Genomic DNA, 21,149 nt, shown 5'->3' on the forward strand with positions numbered 1-21,149 from the left:
TTTGTTAGTTCATATGAATATGATTATAATGTGCATTCTCATGTGAAATATCCATAGCAACAAAAACAGTGTTGTTATATGATAGTAGGTATAATGTTACAGTGGGTGTATCAACAGTATATACATGTTATTTCTAGCCTGAAGTTGTTACTATAATTAGATACTTCATGCTATTTTAAGCATTGCTGATGTGGCAGGAAGTTATGCAATGCTACTATTTTTAGGTAATTTTTCTAAATTTAGATACAGGAAGCAGCATGTTTTAGAAAATCCCCAGGGAGAGTACCTTGGAAATCCCCAGGTATCTGGGAAAGTACCTGGGAAATCCCCAGGTCCAGGGAAAGTACCTTGGAAATCCCCAGATCCAGGGAAAATACCTGGGAAAGTACCTGGGAAATCCTCTTCAATGACTGAAGCCTATAAAAAGGCAAACAACTAAGGGTAGACTCAGTCTCACTAGACTGTAGATCTATACAAAAGTTTAGTGTAGTTGAGGAAACATGAATCCCTTTGGCTTTGTCTGTACATTTGAAATGAAGCCTTTTGCTGAAGGACGGTTTCGCTCAGCTTATAAAGGAATTTGGACAACTCCAGATAAGTTTGGGAAGTTGTGTGTTGTTAAAAAGATGAGGTCAGGAGCAGTGTTCACTCCAACAGCTTGGGATTGTACATTGAAGATTTATGACAGAGCTAGAACACTAGCACAGCAGTTCAATAGGGGAAAATATTCAAATTTTCCAGTACAATTTACTGACACAAGCACACTTACAGTGAATGGCTCATTCCCACGTGAGTATGTTGTTGCTGAAGATTTTTTAGAGGGAAATTTTTTAAAATGGTGTAACAATTATGGCTATATTTCACCTAAAGCTAGGTCTGAGAACATCACAATGCCAGCATTTGTTCACTGGAGCTGGCTATATACAAAAGGGCAAGAAATGGTGTGTGATCTTCAAGGAACTCGTGATGAAAATGGCTATCATTTGACTGACCCTGTAATCCTCTCACTTAACAATATGTATGGTGAGACAGACATGGGAATAGAGGGTATGGCCATGTTTTTCATGAACCATGAATGCAATGATATCTGTAAGGGATGGAGGAGGCCTCGCTTTGAGTCTTTCAAAGGAAGGATTCCAGGAGTAACATTAGCAGCTTGTAAACATGTGCAGCACCAAGTCAATAATGCCACTTCGTACAGGTTTGACATGAGATTCCCTCAACCCATTAAAGATATTGTTACAAGAGTGTTTCTGGAAACTGCTCAAGCTTAGAGCTAACTTAAACTTAAGAACAATAGTATACATTTTTAGCTGCATTTTTAAAGTATTGAGTGTTAGTAAACTATATAGATCTATCTAGCTGCTTTTTTGAACAAATATTTGTTTGTATGATATTTAAAGAATAAAGACTTTATGATTTATTGTCTCTTATATTTTGAGAGTTTATATTCATATCCAGTTTTATAACCTTATGACACATTTACATTACAGCTACACACAAAGATGGCGTCACAGATACCAGTAGCCATTCTACCCATGCCTGCTCTATGGTGGCCCTCATTGCTAAGAGTCCATGATTACGTAGGATCATGATATTAAATATACTATTACTATAATAATATACTGTTATTTAGTAGACTATCAAAACAGTTTATGTTTCTTTGATATGGCAAATTTACCACAGCAGTGTTTGGCACGTTTGCTGTAGCCTGTTCGATCTACTACTAACATTGCATAACTTCCTGCCACATCAGCAATGCTTAAAATAGCATGACGTATCTAATTATAGTAACAACTTCAGTCAGCAGTGGCTAGAAATAACATTACACCCATTGTACCCACTATTCCCACTAACAACACTGCACCCAGTTGTTTTGTTAGTTCATATGAATATGATTAATGTGCATTCTCATGTGAAATATCTATAGCAACAAAACAACTGGGCATTAAAAGGTTGCAGTGTTGTTAATATGATAGTGGGTATGATGTTACAGTGGGTGTATCAACAGTATACATGTTATTTCTAGCCACTGCTGACTGAAGTTGTTACTATAATTAGATACATCATGCTATTTTAAGCATGCTGATATGGCAGGAAGTTATGCAATGCTACTATTTTTAGGTAATTTTCCTAAATTTAGATACAGGAAACAGCATGCTGTAAAAAATCCCCAGGGGAAGTACCTTGGACATCCCCAGGTCCAGGGAAAGTACCTGGGGAATCCTCTTCAATGACTGAAGCCTATAAAAAGAAAACAACTAAGGGTAGCTTGTATTGTATTAGTTCATTAGTTGAGAAAAGTTGACTATGACTACCTTTGAAAGGAATCCCTTTGCTGAAGGACGGTTTCGCTCAGCTTATAAAGGAACTTGGACAACTCCAGATAAGTATGGACGGCAATGCGTTATTAAAAGGATGAGGTCAGGAGCAGTGTTCACTCCAACAGCTTGGGATTGTACATTGAAGATTTATGACAGAGCTAGAACACTAGCACAACAGTTCAATAGGGGAAAATATTCAAATTTTCCAGTACGCTTTACTGACACATTCACACATACAGTGGTTGACTCATTTCCACTTGAGTATGTTGTAGTTGAGGATTTCTTACAGGGGAATTTCTTAAAGTGGTGTAATAACTATGGCTTTATTTCACCTAAAGCTAAATCTGAGCACATAACAATGCCAGCATTAGTTCACTGGAGCTGGCTGTATACAAGAGGACAGGAAATGCTATGTGATCTACAAGGAACTCGTGATGAAAATGGCTATCATTTGACTGACCCTGTAATCCTCTCACTCAACCAGAGTTATGGTGAGACAGATAATGGAATAGAGGGTATGTCAATGTTTTTCATGAACCACGAATGCAATGATATCTGTAAAGGATGGGGGAGGCCTCATTTGGAGTATTTTATAGGAAAGATCCCAACAGAAACATTAACAGCGTGTGAATTTATGCAGCACCAAGTCAATAATGCCACTTCGTACAGGTTTGAGATGAAATTCCCACCAGCCATTAAAGATATTGTTACAAGAATGTTTCTGGAAATTGCTCAAGCTTAGAGAGTCTCAAGCTTAGACTCTAGCTAAGTTTATAAACTTGAACTTGAGAACATAATTATATATACATATAATTTTTACCTGCATTATTTAGTGAGTGTTAGTAAACTAATAGCTGCTGCTTTGTTGTACTATTTTTGTTTGTATAATTAACATTTAAAGACGTTACAGTTATGGTTTATTGTCTCTTACTTTGAAAGTTTATATTGATATCCAGTTTTATAACCCTACAAAATAATCGTGACACATAGATCTATATCACAGCTACACACTGAGATAATCTTATACCTTTCTATCCAGTAACCTCATACTATTAGCCTCAAAGGTCATCACAAAATGCATAAAAAACTATAAGAAAAATAGTAAACGTTGAACTAATTTACTTATACTAGAAGCAGCAGCCTCATTCTCTCTCTTACTCTTCAACACTACATGACAGGGAAATATGCTTCAGTAATGGTTGGATGATTAAAATTGGATGAGGGTTGGACTATTTTCAAAGACCAACAGTTAGTATTACATTATTTATTTCATTCCTCTCTTGTTTATAGGGGCAGTATAGCATTGGTTACCATGACTATGACCTTCGACCTTGTCACAAGACAACTGTAGAAATATTTCATGTTTTATGTACCCAAAAATTAAGCAGTTGATAAAAGCTTACAATTTTGTACTTCTGTAGATATGAGTAGCAAATTCCTTAGATCTACATTTTGTTAGTTTAGTTTTGTATTTCTTGGCGTCACTTGAGATTGCTCAATGAATACAAGTACTGCACTAATCAATAAACTATGATAATAGGTTAGTCTAAAAATAGAACATTGTTATTTTTGGGTGCAATAACAGTCTCAATGTATGTTTTATGACATCATTGACATAATTGACTGTTTGGCTTGCCAACAACTATAGTAGGGACACCACCTGGGAATTTTTAATTCTGCTAAGTCAGCACCAACAGGTAAATGTGTAGATAGTAGGGTCTTAGGGACACCACCTGGGGAATTTTTATTTCAACTACACTAGATTATATAAAGATTTGATCTCTCTCTCTCTAAGTAACAGTATTTTTGTTGCTTCAGCCAATGGCAACTTTTTCAAATAGATCTACTTTCTTTCAACCTAATTGTGTTGCCACATTTGAGCAAGTTCACTTTGATGAAGGACGTTTCCGAAGAGCTTACAGAGGTCAATGGACTACTCCTGAGAAGTATGGACAGAAATGTGTCATAAAAAGAATGAAATCAGGCTATGTTTGGGCTGCCAATGGTTGGGACAGCACAATAAAAATTTATGACAGAGCTGGAGCAATAGCACAGCAGTTTAACCAAAGTGTTAGACCCAACTATCCCATTTGTTTCACAAGCATTGGTACATATGTGGTAATCAACTCTAATCCAAAAGAATATGTTGTGGCTGAAGATTATTTGGAAGGAGTCTTTATGAAATGGTGCAATAACTATGGCTATATATCTCCCAAAGCTATGTCTGAGCACATCATGATGCCAGCATTTGTTCACTGGAGTTGGCTGTATACAAGTGGGCAAGAAATGGTGTGTGATTTACAGGGAACTCGTGATGAAAATGGCTATCACTTGACTGATCCTGTAATCCTCTCACTTAACAATACATATGGTGAGACAGACATGGGAATAGAGGGTATGGCCATGTTTTTCATGAACCATCAATGCAATAGTATCTGTAGAGGATGGAGGAGACCTCATTGGGAGTCCTTTATAGGAAAGATTCCAAGAGAAACATTAGCAGCGTGTCAACTTATGCAGAGTCAAGTCAATAATGCCACTTCCTACAGGTTCGAGATGAAATTCCCTCCATCAACTAAAGATATCGTTAAAAGAGTGTTCCTTCAAATTGCTCAAGCTCAATAAGAGTTCAACTAATCATATTATTATTCATTAAACTAATCATTTAACATATCATTATTTTTATGTGCTATTTATGAACAAACTGATTTTTGGTGTGATTCTGATATTAAAATAATAGTTTCATTTTTATGCAGACTCAAGACGTTATGAATTAAATGTAACAGTGTGCATATATCAATAAACTAAAGGCTAATGATTATAATTAATACATTTCATAACTAACATCATGATTTATTGTCTCTTAATATATTTTGAAAGTTTATATTGATATCCAGTTTTATAACCAAGCATTATTAACCAAGCATTATAGGCAAGCATTAGAGTTTCCATCCTATCCCATGCCTGCTCTATGGTGGCATATGAATAGACTGATTTTTGGTATGACTTTTAATATTAAAGTAATTAGTTTCATTCTGTACCATAATAATGATAAATACAATACAGTTGTACTTGTTTAAGTTGTTTTATCACATGATTTAGTAAAATTTTTGATTTTGGTAAATTAGTTTTTCACTACCAAGCAAGCTCTTGACTGAGCAGCATTTTGATCATTATTATTATGATAACAGTAGGATCACACAATGCATAACTTCCTGCCACATCAGCAATACTTAAAATAGCATGATGTATCTAATTTTAGCAACAATTTCAGTCAGCAGCAGTGGCTACTGAGAACACACACTATAAAACATTACACCCTGTCAGGCTATCAAGTGCAACCATGTTAATGTTTTGATACTTCATTATAAATATCATTAATGAAATAACTATAGCAACAAAAACAACTGGGGATTATTGTTAATATGATAGTGGATATAATGTTTTAAAGTGGGTGTATCAACAGTATACATGCATACAAGAGTAGATAATAATTATCCACTCTTGATGCATGTTATTTCTACATAGCAACTGCTGACTAAGATGTTAATTGTTACTATAATTAGAAACCTTATGCTATTCTAAGCATTTCTGATGTGCAGGAAGTTATGCGGCACTAGCTGCAACTATTTTTAGGTTAATTTCCCAAATTTAAATACAGGCATGTTACTACCTTTAGTTGGTGTTTGTGGGAGTGTACCTGGGAAATCCCCAGGGAAAGTACCTGGGAAAGTACCTAGGAATTACCCTTCTATGACTGAAGCCTATAAAAAGGCAGCCAGACAGCTGAAAGTGCCAAGTGGACTTCAGGGTAACTTTAGAAAAGTCTATGGATTGGGACAATCTGTCACGTGTTTCTGTAGTAGCATCAGGTCCAAATGGATCCAGTATTTCATTTCAATGTACACACTTTGCAGAAGGACGGTTTCGCTATGCTCACAAGGGTATAAAATGGGCTCAACAATGGACAACTTCATGGAATAGTACACCTAAGTTTGAGAAGCTGTGTGTTGTTAAAAAGATGAAGTCAGGAGCAGTGTTCATTCCAACAGCTTGGGATTGCACATTGAAAATTTATGACAGAGCTAGAACACTAGCACAGCAGTTCAAAAAAGAGGTAGATTTTCCTGTAAATCTACATTTTACTGATGTCAGTAGATATACAGTGGACTGTGGTTTATTTATGCAACCTGAATATGTTGTTGCGGAAGATTACTTACAAGGAAAGTTTTTAAAATGGTGCAGCAACTATGGGTACATATCTCCTGAGGCTAAATCTGACGATGCCATTATGCCAGCATTTGTTCACTGGAGCTGGGTACACACTAAAGGGCAGGAAATGGTGTGCGATCTTCAAGGAACTCGTGATGAAAATGGCTATTATTTGACCGACCCTGTAATCCTCTCACTCAACAATAAATATGGTGAGACAGACGTGGGAATAGAGGGAATGGCCATGTTTTTCATGAATCATAAATGCAATGATATTTGTAAAAGATGGAGGAGGCCTCGTTCGGAGTCCTTCAAAGGAAAGATTTCAAGAGAAACATTAGCAGCTTGTAAGCATATGCAGGATGATGTCAATAACGGCACTTCATTCACATCGGATATGAAGTTCACTCAAACAATTAAAGATATTGTTAAAAAAGTGTTCCTTCGAATTGCTGAAGCTCAGGAACTAAGTTAACTTAGACTAAAACTTAAATAATTTTTAGAACAATTTATAATGTACATGAAAACTATTTTTTATAATTAATTATTTAAAGACATTATGATTTATTGTCTCTTAATATATTTTGAGAGTTTATATTGATATCCAGTTTTATAACCCTACAGAACAATCACGACACATATATCATACAGCTATACATTAAGACAATGTTACCTTTCTATCCAGTAGCCTCATATTAGCCTCAAAGCTCATCAGTCCAGGCTCAGTTACAACCATCCCTACCTCTTCATCAGTCACCTTTCGAGTTTTCTCAACTACTTCATCACTGAGTAAAATCAAATTACCAATGCCAGCACTCATTGCCTTCACCTATCACAAAAAAAAAATTTTAACTGTAAATATCTAAACTACATAGGACACAGTATACCTGTGATTCACAGGCAAGCATTAGAGTCTCAATCCTATCCCATGCCTGCTCTATGGTGGCCCCCATTGCCAAGAGTCCATGATTACGTAGGATCATGATATTGTTCACGGGACCAAGATCAGCAGCAAGATCTTCTCTTTCTTTACTGTCGACAGAGATCCCTTGACAATCGTGATATGACACTTCACCAATCTGGAATGGATAAAAGTCAAGTAACATTTATATAGCATTATAACTAACAAAAAACAAAATGCATAAAACTATAAGACAAATGGTAAACATTGAACTATAATCTCAACAATAATTCTGCCCATCAATGCAGTGTGGATGAGTAGTGTACTTACACTAGGAGCAGCAGCCTCCAGTGAAAGAGGGAGCAGTCCACATTTCATGGCACCAACTGCAATCCCTGCTCCTGTATGCACATGAATGATGCACTTGATATCCTTCCTTGCTGCATGAATTGCCGAATGTATAACAAAGCCGGTATGTGGTACACCAAGGTCAGTAGTTCCAGGATCAATCACTTTACCGTCTAGATCAACCTTCACTAGACTAGCAGCAGTTACTTCAGAGTAAAAGAGTCCGAATGGATTGAGGAGGAAGTGATCGTCTTCTCCTGGAGCTCTGAGCTGTAATCATACAACATTGCTTCCATTAAAACAGAGCGTGAAGATGAAAAATGTATTGCAACAGTATAATGATAATGATAATATGTAATATACATTATATTAAATCATGATGCTATTTTTAGAAAAAACATTACATAATTAAAAATTGATTACAACTGACTGAAATATGATTATAAATCCCCTGTGTCCAGTTATTCATGTCAACTAAGCGATAAACTGATGCCAGCTTACACCTAGCTTCCTTCTCTTCCTGAGAATACTTGCAATCTGAGCCAGAAAGGTCATCAATAGGGATAATAGAGGAATTAGTTGCAGCCATGTTTGCTGGGGTCAAGAAATTATTCCAATTAAATATTTTCTATAAATAGATTTATTATGGTAGATTTAATACTAAAATTCAATAATAAAAAACATTAATATTTTTGCAAATTCAATGCTGTTTAAATAATGTTTCTCAACAACTTTGGAGATTGAACCAAATTCTTTGATAGTTTCTCAACCGACTCTCCAGTTGATTGTGCAACCTGCTCCGCAGTATGAATCACTTTATCTAACCCTTTCAATTTCTTAGTAAACTCATCATCATCATTCACATCAATATCACCACTGGTCAATGTAGACTTATTTTTGATGCTACCATTACTGCTTAGACTTGCCATAGAAGAAGATGAGCTGGAATGAGCTCCTTGCTGCTGCTGTTTCTTCTTCATATGTGATGCGAGTCTTTCTGCTGACTGGCCAGTTGACCTTGCAACAACTTGAGCCTTCACTTTAACTTTATCTAGCCTTCCATTAATATCCCTTGGCTGCCAAGAAGGTGAGGCAGGAGGAGATCCAGTAGAAGTAGAAGAGGAGGAGGAGCTGGGACGTAATCTCCTTGACCAGCTTGCTGCAGCAGGCTCATTATCAGCACTGCTTGAGATTTGACCTTCTGGTGGAGAAGAATCATCATCAGGAGAGACATAACTAACATGAGGATTAAACTGAACTCTCTCCATGAAGTGAGGCTGCTTCTTTACTTTACTACCAGGATCAGATGATGGAACTACTGAATGACTGACTAAAGAAATTGCAGGAGAAGAAAACACTTTAGTACTTGATGATGGAATATGCAACATGGCTACACTGCTTGCTGGGAAAGAGTATGTCATACTAGATGATTGTGTCAAAGATGCAGGAGATTGAGTTGCACTAAAAGATTGTGGAAAATACGAGCTAGAGCTAGCAGTAAGAATAGATGCTGGTGGATGTAATGTAGGAAATGGTTGAGGATGAGAGAATGATGTTGTCTGTCCACTGGTGAATGGAAGAGATACTTCAGAGGTTAATGAATTGGTTACTGGTGCATGCAGTGGTGCAGTGAGAGTTGATACTGGATAATGCAAAGGTAAAGCTGGCCCACTACTAAATGAAGGAGGGGCAGTCAATTGTGGTGAATATACTAATGGAGCTCGTTCAGCAATTGATGCTACTACTGGTTGACTTGTCAACTGGAACAATGGCTGACTAGTTGACGGAAGAATTGGTTGAGGTTGACTGGTTGAAAGTTGTGCTGGAACATGCTGACGATTTTTAGTACTCTTCCTAAAACCTATTGGACTGCTGTCAGCTATTCTATTATCTAAGAAGCTCCATTCATTTGATGCTGTTGGCTCTGAATGCAGCCCTTGACCCTGTGGCATATTTCCTATTCTAGTAGGTGTCATCACAGGCATGCTCTGATGCATAGAAGTAGAAGAATGACCAGTTACATACATACCCGGCATTGCCTATCATTTTAATGAATTAAAATTAATGCAATTACCAAAAGACTCACTTGAAACTGAGAGTTCCTCTCATAGTAAGCTTGCTGCTCTTGCTTTCTTTCTTCACGTATTCTGTTTATCTCTTTTCTTATGTTATTAGACAAAATTTTAAGCTCTTCGTCCTTTGTTCTTGACTTTGGAAAATCATCTCTTTCACCTTTAGAAATTTTCTGTCTTTTATAAGGATAGCCAGTATCGTATCCCTATACAATTATAATTATTAAAACTATATATTATGTCTTCACCAAGTGGTCAAGTAATCTCATCATAGCTTCAAACTCTAATTCATAATTCTCAGCATTAATCTCTTTGTTTCTGATAGCAAATTCTCTAACAGAATCATCCCTGATAACTAATGCAAAGTCCCGTCCAGCCGAAAGTGTTTGAACCTTTATAATTATAATAATAATATTAAATACTTAAATAATTATGCCCACCTGAATTTCACAAGCTCTCATGACATTGTAACAGATGCTAAAGGCTTCCTCAACTGTTCTACCCATTGCAAGAAGGCCTTGATTATGCAGAAACAATACCTTATTCACCGGGCCAAGATCAGTTAAAAGCTGTCTTTTGTTCATGTCGTTCATAATATTATCGGTATATTTATGATAAGACACTCTGCCCACCTAATAATTGATAATAATATGCAACTTATGTGAACTATAATTCACTCACTTTCATTGATTCTTGACTAAGTTGCATCAGTCCACATCTCATGGCAGATACAGCTGCTCCAGCTATTGCATTTACATGTACAATACATCTTACATCAGGCCTGGCAGAGTATATGACTGAATGTAGAGCAAAACCTTCTTTATTGATACCCAATTGAGTAGATCCTTGATCAACTATAGAACCATTGGAGTCAACTTTGACAAGATTAGAGGCAGTCACTTCAGAGCAATGAAGACCAAATGCATTCGTAAGATAGCAATTTATCTCACCAGGCAAGAAAAACTATAAATTATTAATATTGGGTATATATATGCATATAAAACATTGATTAGGTAACTAACTGTAATGTGGTCATAGATTAACTGAGACCAGCCAAATCTTTCAACAAGCCTGTACAATGATGCCAACTTGCAACGAGCAATCCTCTCATGCATGCTGTATTCATCCCCTACTGCTCCCTTTAAATCATTAATAGGTCGAACTTTGAACCCTACAGAGGCTCCAGCATATGAGAGAGGTGGTATAGATTGATGAGGTATTTCTGGTGGAGCTGGTAAGACATTTTCTTGTAGTTTACGGAGTGCTTTTTGCTTTTGTCTGCTTTTTGAAGACCCAGCAACATGATCTTTTAGTATATCCTCTAGTTTTTCTTTAAATAGCTGCTTTGAGAGAATACTAGTCACTGGCCGGTTCTTTTGCAGTTTCTGTATCTCTCTTTGAATTGAAATTGGCCTCTTTGGGTTAGAACTGTAGAGCCAATCCATTGAAGGCTCTTCTTCCATTTTGTTTATGTTTACAGTTTGAACAAAAAGCCAACGCCCACATGCTGCACAAATGGGAGGGGCTCATTAAGTAGGCGCGGCTCATAAAACTTATAAATAGGCGGGGCTAAGTCTAGATCTCGTGCGTGCTGCTGCATGGCCATGGAGGAGCAGAAGAGAAAAACAACCAATGGGTTTCACTTTAGTGAGTTCTCCAGCAAGAGAAAGCACTCTGGAGACCCAAAGAGAAAGAATGGATCCACTAGATGGTCAGGAGAAGCCGGGCAGCAGCATTCCCGCTACAAAAGAAAGATGGATCAGCCACAAGACAAGGTATGAACATGTCTATATCTTTAGTTTACTATTTTTACATTCTTTTAACAAAGCCTCTGGTCTCTTTCCCGGCCTCTAAGACATTCACACCTTCCCTTGGTTTCAGTTTAAATCAGAACGGAGGGCTGGGGCTCAGCAGAACACAGAGTTTGCATTACTCCTGCTCAAACTGCCTACCATCTCAAACAAGAGTGAGTTCCATTAAATTCGACAAATTGTTGGTGGGTGTTGTGTTTATTTTTTAATTGTCTTGAGTAGAAATTTTAATTTGATTTTATAATTTAATTGTCTAATAAATACCATTGTAAATGTAGTATTTTAATTTATTGTCGTGTACTTGTAATTACATGCCACATGGTCTTAGCACTATTCCTACTCCAATAAACAGGTTTTGTGTGATATGTTTGTTGCTGAATGCCGAACAGTGTCACTGGGCTCAACCATTATAACAATACCTCAATGGAAATTTGGTTTTTAAAGCTCTTATGTCCAGTGCATGTGTACTTCATGTGTCTGGCATGCATGTTATGACACTGTGTTAGCTCATGTAGTAGGCCACTTGGCATATAAATATCTTTGTTTGTTGACTGTTTGGCATTAGTTTGTTATCAATCGACGTAAGGCGCAAATCTCTTCCTTTTCCTCCTCCTCTCTCTCTCTCTCTCTCACTCTCTCTCACTCTCTCTCTCTCTCTCTCTCTCTCTCTCTCTCTCTCTTTCTCTCTTTCTCTCTCTCTCTCAGAATGAATTCATTGATTTGGAATATTATGGAGCTGGTCTGATTGATATTCTAACTATCGACAGAGGCTCAGTCAGGTATGGCCAGATGTGTATCTTTTACTTAACAAATACTACTTCCATTATTAATCTTTCTTTGTCTATTCTCCTATTCTCCTTCAGTGGTTTGGCTGGTTGGATGGCACCTACATTAACATGGACTCTCACTAATACAGTGATACCACTAGCCAACCCAAAGAAAGAAACACTTGAGTCACAAAGGTCAGTAGTTAGTGGAGATTTGTTTTCACAGCTGCTAGCAATCAATGAGTACTCACATTGTTCAAAATGCATGGATATTATTATTATCATTATTATTATACTTACGCATGCATGGTTCATTTTTTGTTCACAACAGAGTTCAAACAGCTATAAGTGACTCTGCAAAGCTCTCAATGGACGATGACGATAAAAGTTAGTGTGTTAGTTGTATGTTAACATGGAATCAATTATGCATTTGTTTAGTAGTGCATGTTGTGTTAATGGTGTGTTAATGGTGTGTTAATGTTGCATTAATGCCTTGTTGTAGTGTCAGAGGCTGTGGCACTCAAGAAGCAAGAGAGAAGAGCTAAATCTATCCTTGACACAATGTCAGGAGCTGTTTCTACTACTATATTAAGGTTAGAATCACCCTATACAATTTAATACTACTTTTCTTTATTCTCTATTTCTACTTTCTTTATTCTGTCATTATAGGATGGCTAATTATACACTACTTTGGGTTCTAAGACGATTATTTAGACATTTTTATCTACAGAGAAGTCACGTGAAGATGCTAAAAGATGCACAAGAAGTTATAGCTCATTTTTGAAAATTAAAAATTAATCTCCATAATTATTTTTAAAATAGAGAGGTGTTCCTATAATATTTCTTCCATGTCACAAGAGTCATATTGATTATATATTAATGTCTATCGCATTAATTAACATTGGTATCAAAGTAAGTATATATCGTATTATATTATTATCGTTTTTCCTTTTCCCTCATTCCCTCTCTTTTAATCTCTTTTCTTTCCTTAATACAGGTCCCTCATATAGCTGCAGGAGATAATCTCAATATTCCAGTATTCAAGTAATATCATCAATCACTACACTAACCTTTCTCTTCTCTATTACATAGTTACTTCATTCATCGTCTTGGGGGTTTTTTCATAAGACGTAAATTAGACACAGGCAACAAAAGGGATGACTTGTATCGGGAGTGTCTCCAGGAGTACATTGAGCAGCTGCTAAAAGCTAACCAGAACATTGAAGTGTATATTGGTAGGCATCTATATGTACAGTTATTGTACTGTGCATAGTTTTAAGTACATGTACATGTATGTACGTGATATGTTGATATTTTCAGAGGGTAGCAGAAGCAGAAGTGGTAAACCCTCTCTTCCTAAATCTGGTATCCTCTCTTATTTTGTTGAAGCTGTGAGAGATGGTAAGTACTAGACAAGGAATGAATCACAGCTCATCTCTTCTTTAGGTAGTGTTTCAGACATTTTACTTGTTCCTGTTGGTGTTGCTTATGACAGAGTGAGTGCTGATATTAACACTGATATTAACATTGATATTAACACTGATTTTAACATTGATTTTAACACTTGATTTTCTGTAGATTGTTGAAAGGAATTTTATTCGTCATGAGCTAATGGTACAGCATTTTAAAATGATTAAAAACACTCCATCCCTTTCTCTCATTAGGGCGGTAACAAAAAGCCAGAGAATTTTTTTAAAGCACTTGGTGGGATATGGAGGATGATATCTAGTGATATTGGATGTGTTAGGCTTGATTTTGGTCAGCCCTATTCACTCCAGGCACGTCTTCCTTTTGATTCATGATTTCAACTTCTTTTTATCATTATCCCTTCTCTATATTCCCTCCTCTCTTTTTGTTTTTTTTTTGTTCTCCTCTTCCTACTATTTCAGGATTATTTGCATTCTCTTTATATTTCTAATCAACCATTGATGTCAATTATCAGTCACTCTCCTTCTTCCCCAAACTCGTCCAAACATTCCACCATCGACCGGAAGGCAGTAACTGCTCTTAGCTATCACATTGTTTATGGTAATAGAATATCTTATGATCACCCTACTCTCTATTTCTCTCTCTCTCCTTTTTAGATTTTACTCAAGTTTCAACTATAATGTCCACCAATATCGTTGGTTTTTTGTTATTAACAAAATACAGACATGTAAGCAATGAAATTCACTTCTTCTTATGTCTGCTGAATATGCATATATATTTGACTATTTGTATGTGAAAATTTATTAATTATTATTTTACCTTGCAGGGTGCTACTATTGTACAACTCATCAATAGTTATAAATGGCTCTCTGATAGAATTGCTATCTCTGGCAGGTAAGAGACTCACATCCAGACATATAATGTATGCTACATATTCTTTTAGAGCTCTTGGTTTCTCTGGTACACCATCAGAAGCTGTTCATTATGCTTTAAACTATCTCTCTCATCTTATTACCTATGATGATTCTAATGTTGCTAGGGGCAGTGCTTCAGTTGTCAAGGGAGTTGATCCTGAGCTGTACAGAGTCGTGTGCCCCAAGTTGGACCTTCCTGACGTATTTCAACTCTCGCATCATAGCAATCAAGTCACAGTACTCTTTATGAAGGAGGCCATTACTGGTATGAACAATTGTTTTTCTATTGAAGTTAACTCTCCCTCTTTCTCTCTTGTACTTTTCTTTAGCTTGTGGGTTAGTAGCTATGCTTGAGTACGAAAGAAGATATGATCCTCCAAGTAAAGGAGAAGAGAATGAGGAGACTGTTCAGTCACCTCAATATGTATCACAGGAAGATGTGAGTGCTGCAGCTAATGTATTGTATTTATTATTATTATTATTATTATTATTATTATTATTATTGTAATAGTTGTTGGATTATGCTTTTGATATCACTAAGATGATTGGAAGAGAATTCACATTTGCTCCAGTAAGTGCATGCACAGTAGCAACATAAGAAAAAGTACATACATGTATGAGCATATTATATGTATCAAAATGACATTTATTACATTTTTATGTCCTTATATTATGTAGAAAGTTAGAGCTGATCCCGGCTTCAATTTTTAAAGTTATAGCCATTTTAAGAAAATGCCAAAATCCTGAAAAATACCCAAGGCTATAGCCCATGGTTTTTTCCAAAAAATGGCTCCGAAATCACCCCAAATTTTTATTACATTTTCTGATACATATTGATGTACTTATGCTGTGTAGCAAGTTTGAGCTGATTTCGACTTCAATTTTTCAAGTTATGACCATTTTAAGAAAATGCCAAAATCCTGAAAAATACCCAAGGCTATAGCCCATGGTTTTTCCGAAAAAATGGCTCCGAAATCACCCCAATTTTTTATTACATTTTCTGATACATATTAATCTCCTTAGACTGTGTAGAAAGTTTGAGCTGTTTCCGACAAGTAGTTTTTGAGTTATGAGCATTTTAAAACTTATTTATGTAGCCTTGTCTTGATTTGTCTCAAGTACTTCATGATGGCATTGAAGGACTGATCGTTGCTGATGTATTGAAAAGACAATCGAATGTAAGTAATAATGTAAAGATGAAGTCCATTTCTTTGTATGTATTATATAGTCAAGCATTGGATTGCATGAAAGGAAGATTTATCACTGCAGTACTGATTGGAGTGATGGAAGTGATGGTGAAGAAGATAAACCAGAGGTGTTATTAGAGGTGAGATTAGAAAAGTTACCAAATTCTATTATCCTTTCTCTCTTTCTCTCCTCTCTCTTGTTTAGGTTTCAACAACACAGCAAGCTAGAAGTTACACTTCATTTCTAGTCTCAGTCTTGGGTCCATTCATTGAAGGCTATTGGAGTGTGGGGATGGCTCTTGACACTTTATGGGAACAGCAAGAGAACAAGAAACAAGACAATCCTCGCGGTACTCCATTACTTGCAATTTATATGATGCATATTCCTATCTTTAGAGACTTGTTTTTTGCAAGAGCTACAGCATTCAATGATTGCAAGGCATCAAGAGGGACAGTTAATTCATGGTTAGTGTGGCTCAATAACCTTATATTAATTCTTATCATCACTTGTACATGTACATGTATATTATGTCCCCATAGCCGAGAGCTGCTCAATGGATTTATTGCGTAACGGATTACGTTCTTTTGTTTCATTGCAAGCTGTGACTATTAATCCCGATGGACACGTGTTTGTTATTGATCAAAAAGAACTCAAAAGCTTCACTGTTCTTCTCTCTTATTGCAAAGTGTAGCTGAGAAATGCAATGTATGCACTATAAGAGATTGACTGACACATTTGTTATCTTTATTTCAATCTTCTTTTCCCTGTTTCTTTGTATCGCCCTCCCTTAGCCAACCATTCACATTCTGTTATATATTCTCATTTATTGATTATCTCTCTTACTATGTACATGGTATCTTTTCTTATTCTGTTGTGCCATTGAACTCAAAAATTTGATGTTGTATACATGTTTTAATTGTGTGTGTGTGTGCCCCCCAAGTAGGGTTTGTATAAATATGTTTTTAAGTTTCATTTGTGAAATGAAACCTTGTATAAACTGAGGTGTTACTGGTTACTATGATAAGGCTTCTTTCCCATATCAGTTTACATAGTAGAGTTTCACTTGGCGGTAAACAGCCTTCATCTCACTATGATCTCAGGTAAGAACAGCTCTTTCATTTATAGTTTTTATGTTGATATATCTACTATTAGGTTGTGCAATATTTCTGACTCTTAGTCTTATCTTGAGTATCTTTTTGCTAGCAGTTGAAACACACATCATTTATGTGGATGATAAATTAGGGCACGATGATGAGGATTGTCTATCTGAAGAAAATGAGCCATGTCAGTCATTAGACTATGCACTCAATGGTACTAAGAGTAATAATGTAACCATTATGATAGCATCAGGCAAGCAGGAGGTCAACAGCAGTGTTACTGTGAGTGGTGTATCAGATATACTGATTGAGGGTGATTCTAATGGTAGTACCATTATCCAGTGTGACAGCACTGTTGGTTTTAAGCTGGAAAGAGTCATTGAATTAAGTATCATGCAGGTCACTTTCTCCAATTGTGGCTTTGTTCATGATACCACATATAATAAAAGTGTATCCTTTCAATCTGCTGTACACATTGTGAACAGTAGCAATGTGACTATTAGCAACATAAGTATTATTGATAGTCCTGGGTTTGGCCTTGTACTAGTGGATACCAATGGCAGCGTTTTAATAGAGAACAGCACCTTTGAAAATAACAGAGTTCCAGATAACGACATGGGTCAATATATAGGTGGAGGCGGAATCTATGTTGAGTTTTCATCATGTTCACCTGGTTTTGACACACAATGCATGACGGACAAAAAAGGAAGTCCTTATTCCTCTGACAACAGCTACACTATCACTGGTTGCACTTTTAAAGGGAACAGAGCATCGCTTTCACCTTCAGATGCTCCGATTACTTACACTACAGACAATGGGCCTATTTTAAAGCCGTTTGGTCGAGGTGGAGGCCTCTCTTTGCAATTAAATGGGAATGCTTCAAGAAATAGTTTCTATATTGAGAATTGTAGCTTTATTGACAATGAAGCTCGAATTGGTGGAGCTGTATCAGTGAATATAGATGACTGTGCAAGTAACAACACAGTAGTAATAGAAGATGATATTCTTATAGAGAATAATACTGCATATAAAGGTGGAGGGGGAGGCTTAGTGATTGGATTTTTTGATTCTAACAAAGCTTATAATAATATGATCAATGTCTCTGATGCTACCTTTGATAGCAACACAGCAGAGTATGGTGGTGGAGTATCAGTTTATTCAACACGTATGCCCTTTGGAATTAAACTACAAAACAAGATTGACTTTTGGGACTGCATTTGGAGTAACAATTCTGCTGAGATTGGAGCAGCTGTTGTACTTTTCCCTGAGGACTGGTCGCTCATTTCTGATGGGTATTTACCTACACCTTCTTTTCGTGATTGTCGTTTTGTGAGAAATTACCTCAAATTTGACAGTAGATTGAACTTTTCCAATGGCGGTATAATATCAAGTCATACCTTTTCAATTCATTTGTCATCCAACATAGAAATCTCTAATAACGATGGCTCGGGGCTGCACATCTTAACTGGGGATATCAAAGTTCTTTCTGATTCAGTACTTCATATTTCAAACAATTCTGCAGTTAGAGGAGGAGGGTTAATGCTCATAAATTTTGCCTCTATCATTGTGGAGAACCATTCTAGCATTATTTTCAGAGGCAATAATGCATCTGATGTTGGGGGAGCTGTCTATTACTACTCTAGTGATAGCTTGGATTTTGTTAATTCTAGAAGGTGCTTCATTCGTTTTAAAAATGACTCAAATATAAGCTTTATTAGTAACTCTGCTATATATGGTAAAGCAATATATGCAGAATCGCTCAGACCCTGTACAGATGACACAAAATATGACAAAGTGAAAAATTCGCATGACTATTTTTTAAGGAAGCCTTTTCATTTTGAAAGTCCATGTTTGAATTCATCAAACGTTATATCAACATCAGCCCAACGTATCAACATAGATAACACTAGTCAGGAATTCTCACCTGGAATCATATACAAATTAAACATTAATGTTACCGATGATATGGATCAAAACATTGACACAGTTCTGCTTGCAACATGCGATGATAACACAAAAATACAGAGCCAGTACAAGTACATATCTGAAGATTATAAAATGGCCATTAATGGTAAAGTTAACACAACCACTAGCATGGTACTACAGACTATTAATGCTCGTTCGCTAGGAGTGAAATTTAATGTAACATTAATATCTTGTCCTCCTGGATACATTATTAATGATGATGAACAAAACTCTAAATGCGTGTGTTCGGTGAGCAGTGAGAAACCTATTCCTGGCATAGTGGCTTGCAATTCAAGCAGTGGTATTTTAAAGACTGGGTATTGGGCTGGCTGTAATGAGAGTGGCACACTCTTCACTGCTCAGTGTCCACTGGGATACTGTGACTATAAAGATGTTACAAACAATGGGCTGATAACATTGCCATCAACATGTGATGATTTAGAAGACAATCTTTGCAATGAGTACAGGAAAGGACAGATTTGTGGAGAATGCATTGTTAACTACAGTGTCCACTATCATTCCACAAGGTTCATATGTGGAGAATGTCAAAATGATTATCTTGGAATTCTTTATTATGCCCTTTCTGAGTTACTGCCACTGACGTTACTGTTCATATTTGTCATTTATTTTGATGTTAGTGTGACTTCTGGTTCTGTCAATTCATTTATATTGTTTGCTCAAGTCCTGGATTTCTTTCAAGTCACAGCCTTTCGTAGCTATGATCCGCCTAAAGTTGTATCCACTTTGAATGAAATATATTGGTTTATTTTTGGATTTTTAAATCTTGATTTCTTCCGACATGATAAACTGTCTTTCTGCATGTGGAATGGAATGAGTGTGTTGGATGTATTGGCATTTAAATATGTGACATCACTTTATGGGCTATTCTTGCTCTTCTGCCTCTACATCTTAATGAAATGCTGCAAGCCATTGAGGACATGCTTAGGTAGAAGACATGCTGATGGCCGTTACTCCATAGTCCATGGTATCACTACACTTATGATAATAACATACTCTCAAATAACAAAGGTTTCGTTTCAAATTCTGACCCGTGTCGAGTTATGTAGCAAAACAAATAATTGTGATAAGAAAGTTGTATTTCTTTCAGGAACTACTTCTTTCCTGAGTGTCGACCACTTGTATTATGCTATACCAGCAATCCTTGTCATAATTTATGCAGTGTTGCTTCCTTTCGTTCTCATAGCTCATCCTATTTACTTAATGGTAAAAAAACTATTATTCGATAAACACATTATCCAGGAAAAAGAAGGGCATTGCTGCTGTAGCTGTTTCTCCTCAATGCTGACGAAACTAGGCTTGATCACTAAGCCTATATCAGATTCACTCCAGAGTTGCTTCAAGGACAACATGCGGTTCTTTGCTGGTCTCTTTTTTCTGTATCGATTGCTGAGTTCTGCCTCTTTTGCCTTTGCAACAACCGCAATGGCTATGTATTCGTTACTGGAAATACTGGTTTTAGTTATGCTCACAGCTAATGCAGTTTTTCAGCCCTATCAAAAGAAATTTTACAATGTCTTGGATACTCTCATGTTTGCTGACCTTGCGTTGATAAATGGTATGAGTCTATACAATTTCGCATCAACTCAGTATATGACTGACCAGGAATATTCTGATCTTATTGCTAGTGTACAAGTGGTCCTCATCTACATACCATTTTTTTATGTAGTAGTGTTGCTGTCTTTAAAGTTACTAACTTTTAAATCTCGCTCTGCTCGTTATAAGCTTAGGCATGCCAATGCTTATTTCAGTTTGTATGATCCTAGAAAGCTTGAAGAAGATCAGCGTGAGGATCAACTTAGAATTATCAGAGAAGGAGGAGATGAAAATGAGGCAGAACTTGATGATAAAAGCTGGAGTATTCGTCATTTGCCTGCAAGATTGTTTCAAAGGGATCGTGACTTAAGAGGTCAGAGAAGAGGCTATGGAACAGCCTTGACTAGGAACACAATGTAATAAAAATAGATGCTATCAAAATAGTTTTAAATACAAATAATTATATTTTTATTGTTATGGTTATTTTCAATTATCTAATAATTAAAGTTATTATTATTATTATTATTATTATTATTATTATTATTATTACTTAATATTATTATACGTT

The 21,149-nt window shown here is 36.3% G+C and overlaps 8 protein-coding genes across 8 annotated transcripts; 6 read left to right on the forward strand and 2 right to left on the reverse strand.

Annotated features, from left to right (window-relative positions):
- The first annotated feature begins 433 nt into the window (after window positions 1–433).
- On the forward strand, window positions 434–1,474 carry LOC105311848 (alpha-protein kinase vwkA-like). Its single transcript, XM_020003877.1, has 2 exons — window positions 434–789; window positions 871–1,474. Exons 1-2 carry the CDS (start codon window positions 501–503, stop codon window positions 1,272–1,274), a joined length of 693 nt encoding a protein of 230 aa, XP_019859436.1. The 5' UTR covers window positions 434–500; the 3' UTR covers window positions 1,275–1,474.
- Window positions 1,475–2,310: 836 nt separating this feature from the next.
- Window positions 2,311–3,066, forward strand: LOC100636520 (alpha-protein kinase vwkA-like). The gene has a single exon (XM_020002973.1). The coding sequence runs from the start codon at window positions 2,311–2,313 to the stop codon at window positions 3,064–3,066; it is 756 nt and encodes a 251-aa protein (XP_019858532.1).
- Window positions 3,067–4,145: 1,079 nt separating this feature from the next.
- LOC105316021 (alpha-protein kinase vwkA-like) lies at window positions 4,146–4,949 on the forward strand. Its single transcript, XM_011410812.1, has one exon. It carries the CDS (start codon window positions 4,146–4,148, stop codon window positions 4,947–4,949), a length of 804 nt encoding a protein of 267 aa, XP_011409114.1.
- Window positions 4,950–6,345: 1,396 nt separating this feature from the next.
- Window positions 6,346–7,011, forward strand: LOC105316027 (uncharacterized). Its single transcript, XM_011410818.1, has one exon. It carries the CDS (start codon window positions 6,346–6,348, stop codon window positions 7,009–7,011), a length of 666 nt encoding a protein of 221 aa, XP_011409120.1.
- Window positions 7,012–7,060: 49 nt separating this feature from the next.
- On the reverse strand, window positions 7,061–8,394 carry LOC100636647 (alpha-adducin-like). The gene is made up of 5 exons (XM_020003898.1): window positions 8,216–8,394; window positions 7,768–8,055; window positions 7,424–7,615; window positions 7,210–7,365; window positions 7,061–7,154 (listed from the first exon to the last, which is right to left on the reverse strand). Exons 1-5 carry the CDS (start codon window positions 8,372–8,374, stop codon window positions 7,101–7,103), a joined length of 849 nt encoding a protein of 282 aa, XP_019859457.1. The 5' UTR covers window positions 8,375–8,394; the 3' UTR covers window positions 7,061–7,100.
- Window positions 8,394–11,387, reverse strand: LOC109587657 (uncharacterized). The gene is made up of 6 exons (XM_020003883.1): window positions 10,880–11,387; window positions 10,539–10,820; window positions 10,298–10,489; window positions 10,106–10,249; window positions 9,872–10,063; window positions 8,394–9,824 (listed from the first exon to the last, which is right to left on the reverse strand). Exons 1-6 carry the CDS (start codon window positions 11,318–11,320, stop codon window positions 8,496–8,498), a joined length of 2,580 nt encoding a protein of 859 aa, XP_019859442.1. The 5' UTR covers window positions 11,321–11,387; the 3' UTR covers window positions 8,394–8,495.
- A 33-nt stretch (window positions 11,388–11,420) lies between these two features.
- LOC100636773 (glycerol-3-phosphate acyltransferase 1, mitochondrial-like) lies at window positions 11,421–16,962 on the forward strand. Its single transcript, XM_020003891.1, has 25 exons — window positions 11,421–11,632; window positions 11,686–11,823; window positions 12,374–12,447; window positions 12,532–12,630; window positions 12,767–12,822; window positions 12,938–13,028; window positions 13,105–13,201; window positions 13,258–13,347; window positions 13,433–13,479; window positions 13,528–13,670; window positions 13,756–13,836; window positions 13,882–13,931; window positions 14,014–14,049; window positions 14,100–14,213; window positions 14,325–14,463; window positions 14,520–14,590; window positions 14,690–14,757; window positions 14,807–15,042; window positions 15,107–15,216; window positions 15,289–15,348; window positions 15,875–15,955; window positions 16,006–16,104; window positions 16,170–16,314; window positions 16,361–16,429; window positions 16,505–16,962. The coding sequence occupies exons 1-25, from the start codon at window positions 11,456–11,458 to the stop codon at window positions 16,654–16,656; spliced, it is 2,523 nt and encodes an 840-aa protein (XP_019859450.1). The 5' UTR covers window positions 11,421–11,455; the 3' UTR covers window positions 16,657–16,962.
- Window positions 16,963–17,030: 68 nt separating this feature from the next.
- On the forward strand, window positions 17,031–21,054 carry LOC109587684 (uncharacterized). The gene is made up of 2 exons (XM_020003907.1): window positions 17,031–17,065; window positions 17,118–21,054. The coding sequence occupies exons 1-2, from the start codon at window positions 17,056–17,058 to the stop codon at window positions 20,999–21,001; spliced, it is 3,894 nt and encodes a 1,297-aa protein (XP_019859466.1). The 5' UTR covers window positions 17,031–17,055; the 3' UTR covers window positions 21,002–21,054.
- The last annotated feature ends 95 nt before the right edge of the window (window positions 21,055–21,149 follow it).

Source organism: Amphimedon queenslandica, unplaced genomic scaffold (genome assembly GCF_000090795.2).
Source record: "Amphimedon queenslandica unplaced genomic scaffold, v1.1 AMPQUscaffold_13513, whole genome shotgun sequence".
In the NCBI taxonomy this organism is placed as follows: domain Eukaryota; kingdom Metazoa; phylum Porifera; class Demospongiae; order Haplosclerida; family Niphatidae; genus Amphimedon; species Amphimedon queenslandica.

Coding starts and splice junctions, on each gene's coding strand:
- LOC105311848 (XM_020003877.1), top strand. CDS start 501: ATGAATCCCTTTGGCTTTGTCTGTACATTTGAAATGAAGCCTTTTGCT. Junction 790..870: donor AGTGAATGGCTCATTCCCAC/GTGAGTATGTTG, acceptor TTTCACCTAAAG/CTAGGTCTGAGAACATCACA.
- LOC100636520 (XM_020002973.1), top strand. CDS start 2,311: ATGACTACCTTTGAAAGGAATCCCTTTGCTGAAGGACGGTTTCGCTCA.
- LOC105316021 (XM_011410812.1), top strand. CDS start 4,146: ATGGCAACTTTTTCAAATAGATCTACTTTCTTTCAACCTAATTGTGTT.
- LOC105316027 (XM_011410818.1), top strand. CDS start 6,346: ATGAAGTCAGGAGCAGTGTTCATTCCAACAGCTTGGGATTGCACATTG.
- LOC100636647 (XM_020003898.1), bottom strand. CDS start 8,374: ATGGCTGCAACTAATTCCTCTATTATCCCTATTGATGACCTTTCTGGC. Junction 7,366..7,423: donor TGCTTGCCTGTGAATCACAG/GTATACTGTGTC, acceptor TTTTTGTGATAG/GTGAAGGCAATGAGTGCTGG. Junction 7,155..7,209: donor TGAGGCTACTGGATAGAAAG/GTAACATTGTCT, acceptor ATTGTTCTGTAG/GGTTATAAAACTGGATATCA.
- LOC109587657 (XM_020003883.1), bottom strand. CDS start 11,320: ATGGAAGAAGAGCCTTCAATGGATTGGCTCTACAGTTCTAACCCAAAG. Junction 10,821..10,879: donor TAATCTATGACCACATTACA/GTTAGTTACCTA, acceptor AATAATTTATAG/TTTTTCTTGCCTGGTGAGAT. Junction 10,250..10,297: donor TGAGAGCTTGTGAAATTCAG/GTGGGCATAATT, acceptor ATAATTATAAAG/GTTCAAACACTTTCGGCTGG.
- LOC100636773 (XM_020003891.1), top strand. CDS start 11,456: ATGGCCATGGAGGAGCAGAAGAGAAAAACAACCAATGGGTTTCACTTT. Junction 13,348..13,432: donor TAATTAACATTGGTATCAAA/GTAAGTATATAT, acceptor TCCTTAATACAG/GTCCCTCATATAGCTGCAGG. Junction 15,043..15,106: donor TATGAAGGAGGCCATTACTG/GTATGAACAATT, acceptor ACTTTTCTTTAG/CTTGTGGGTTAGTAGCTATG.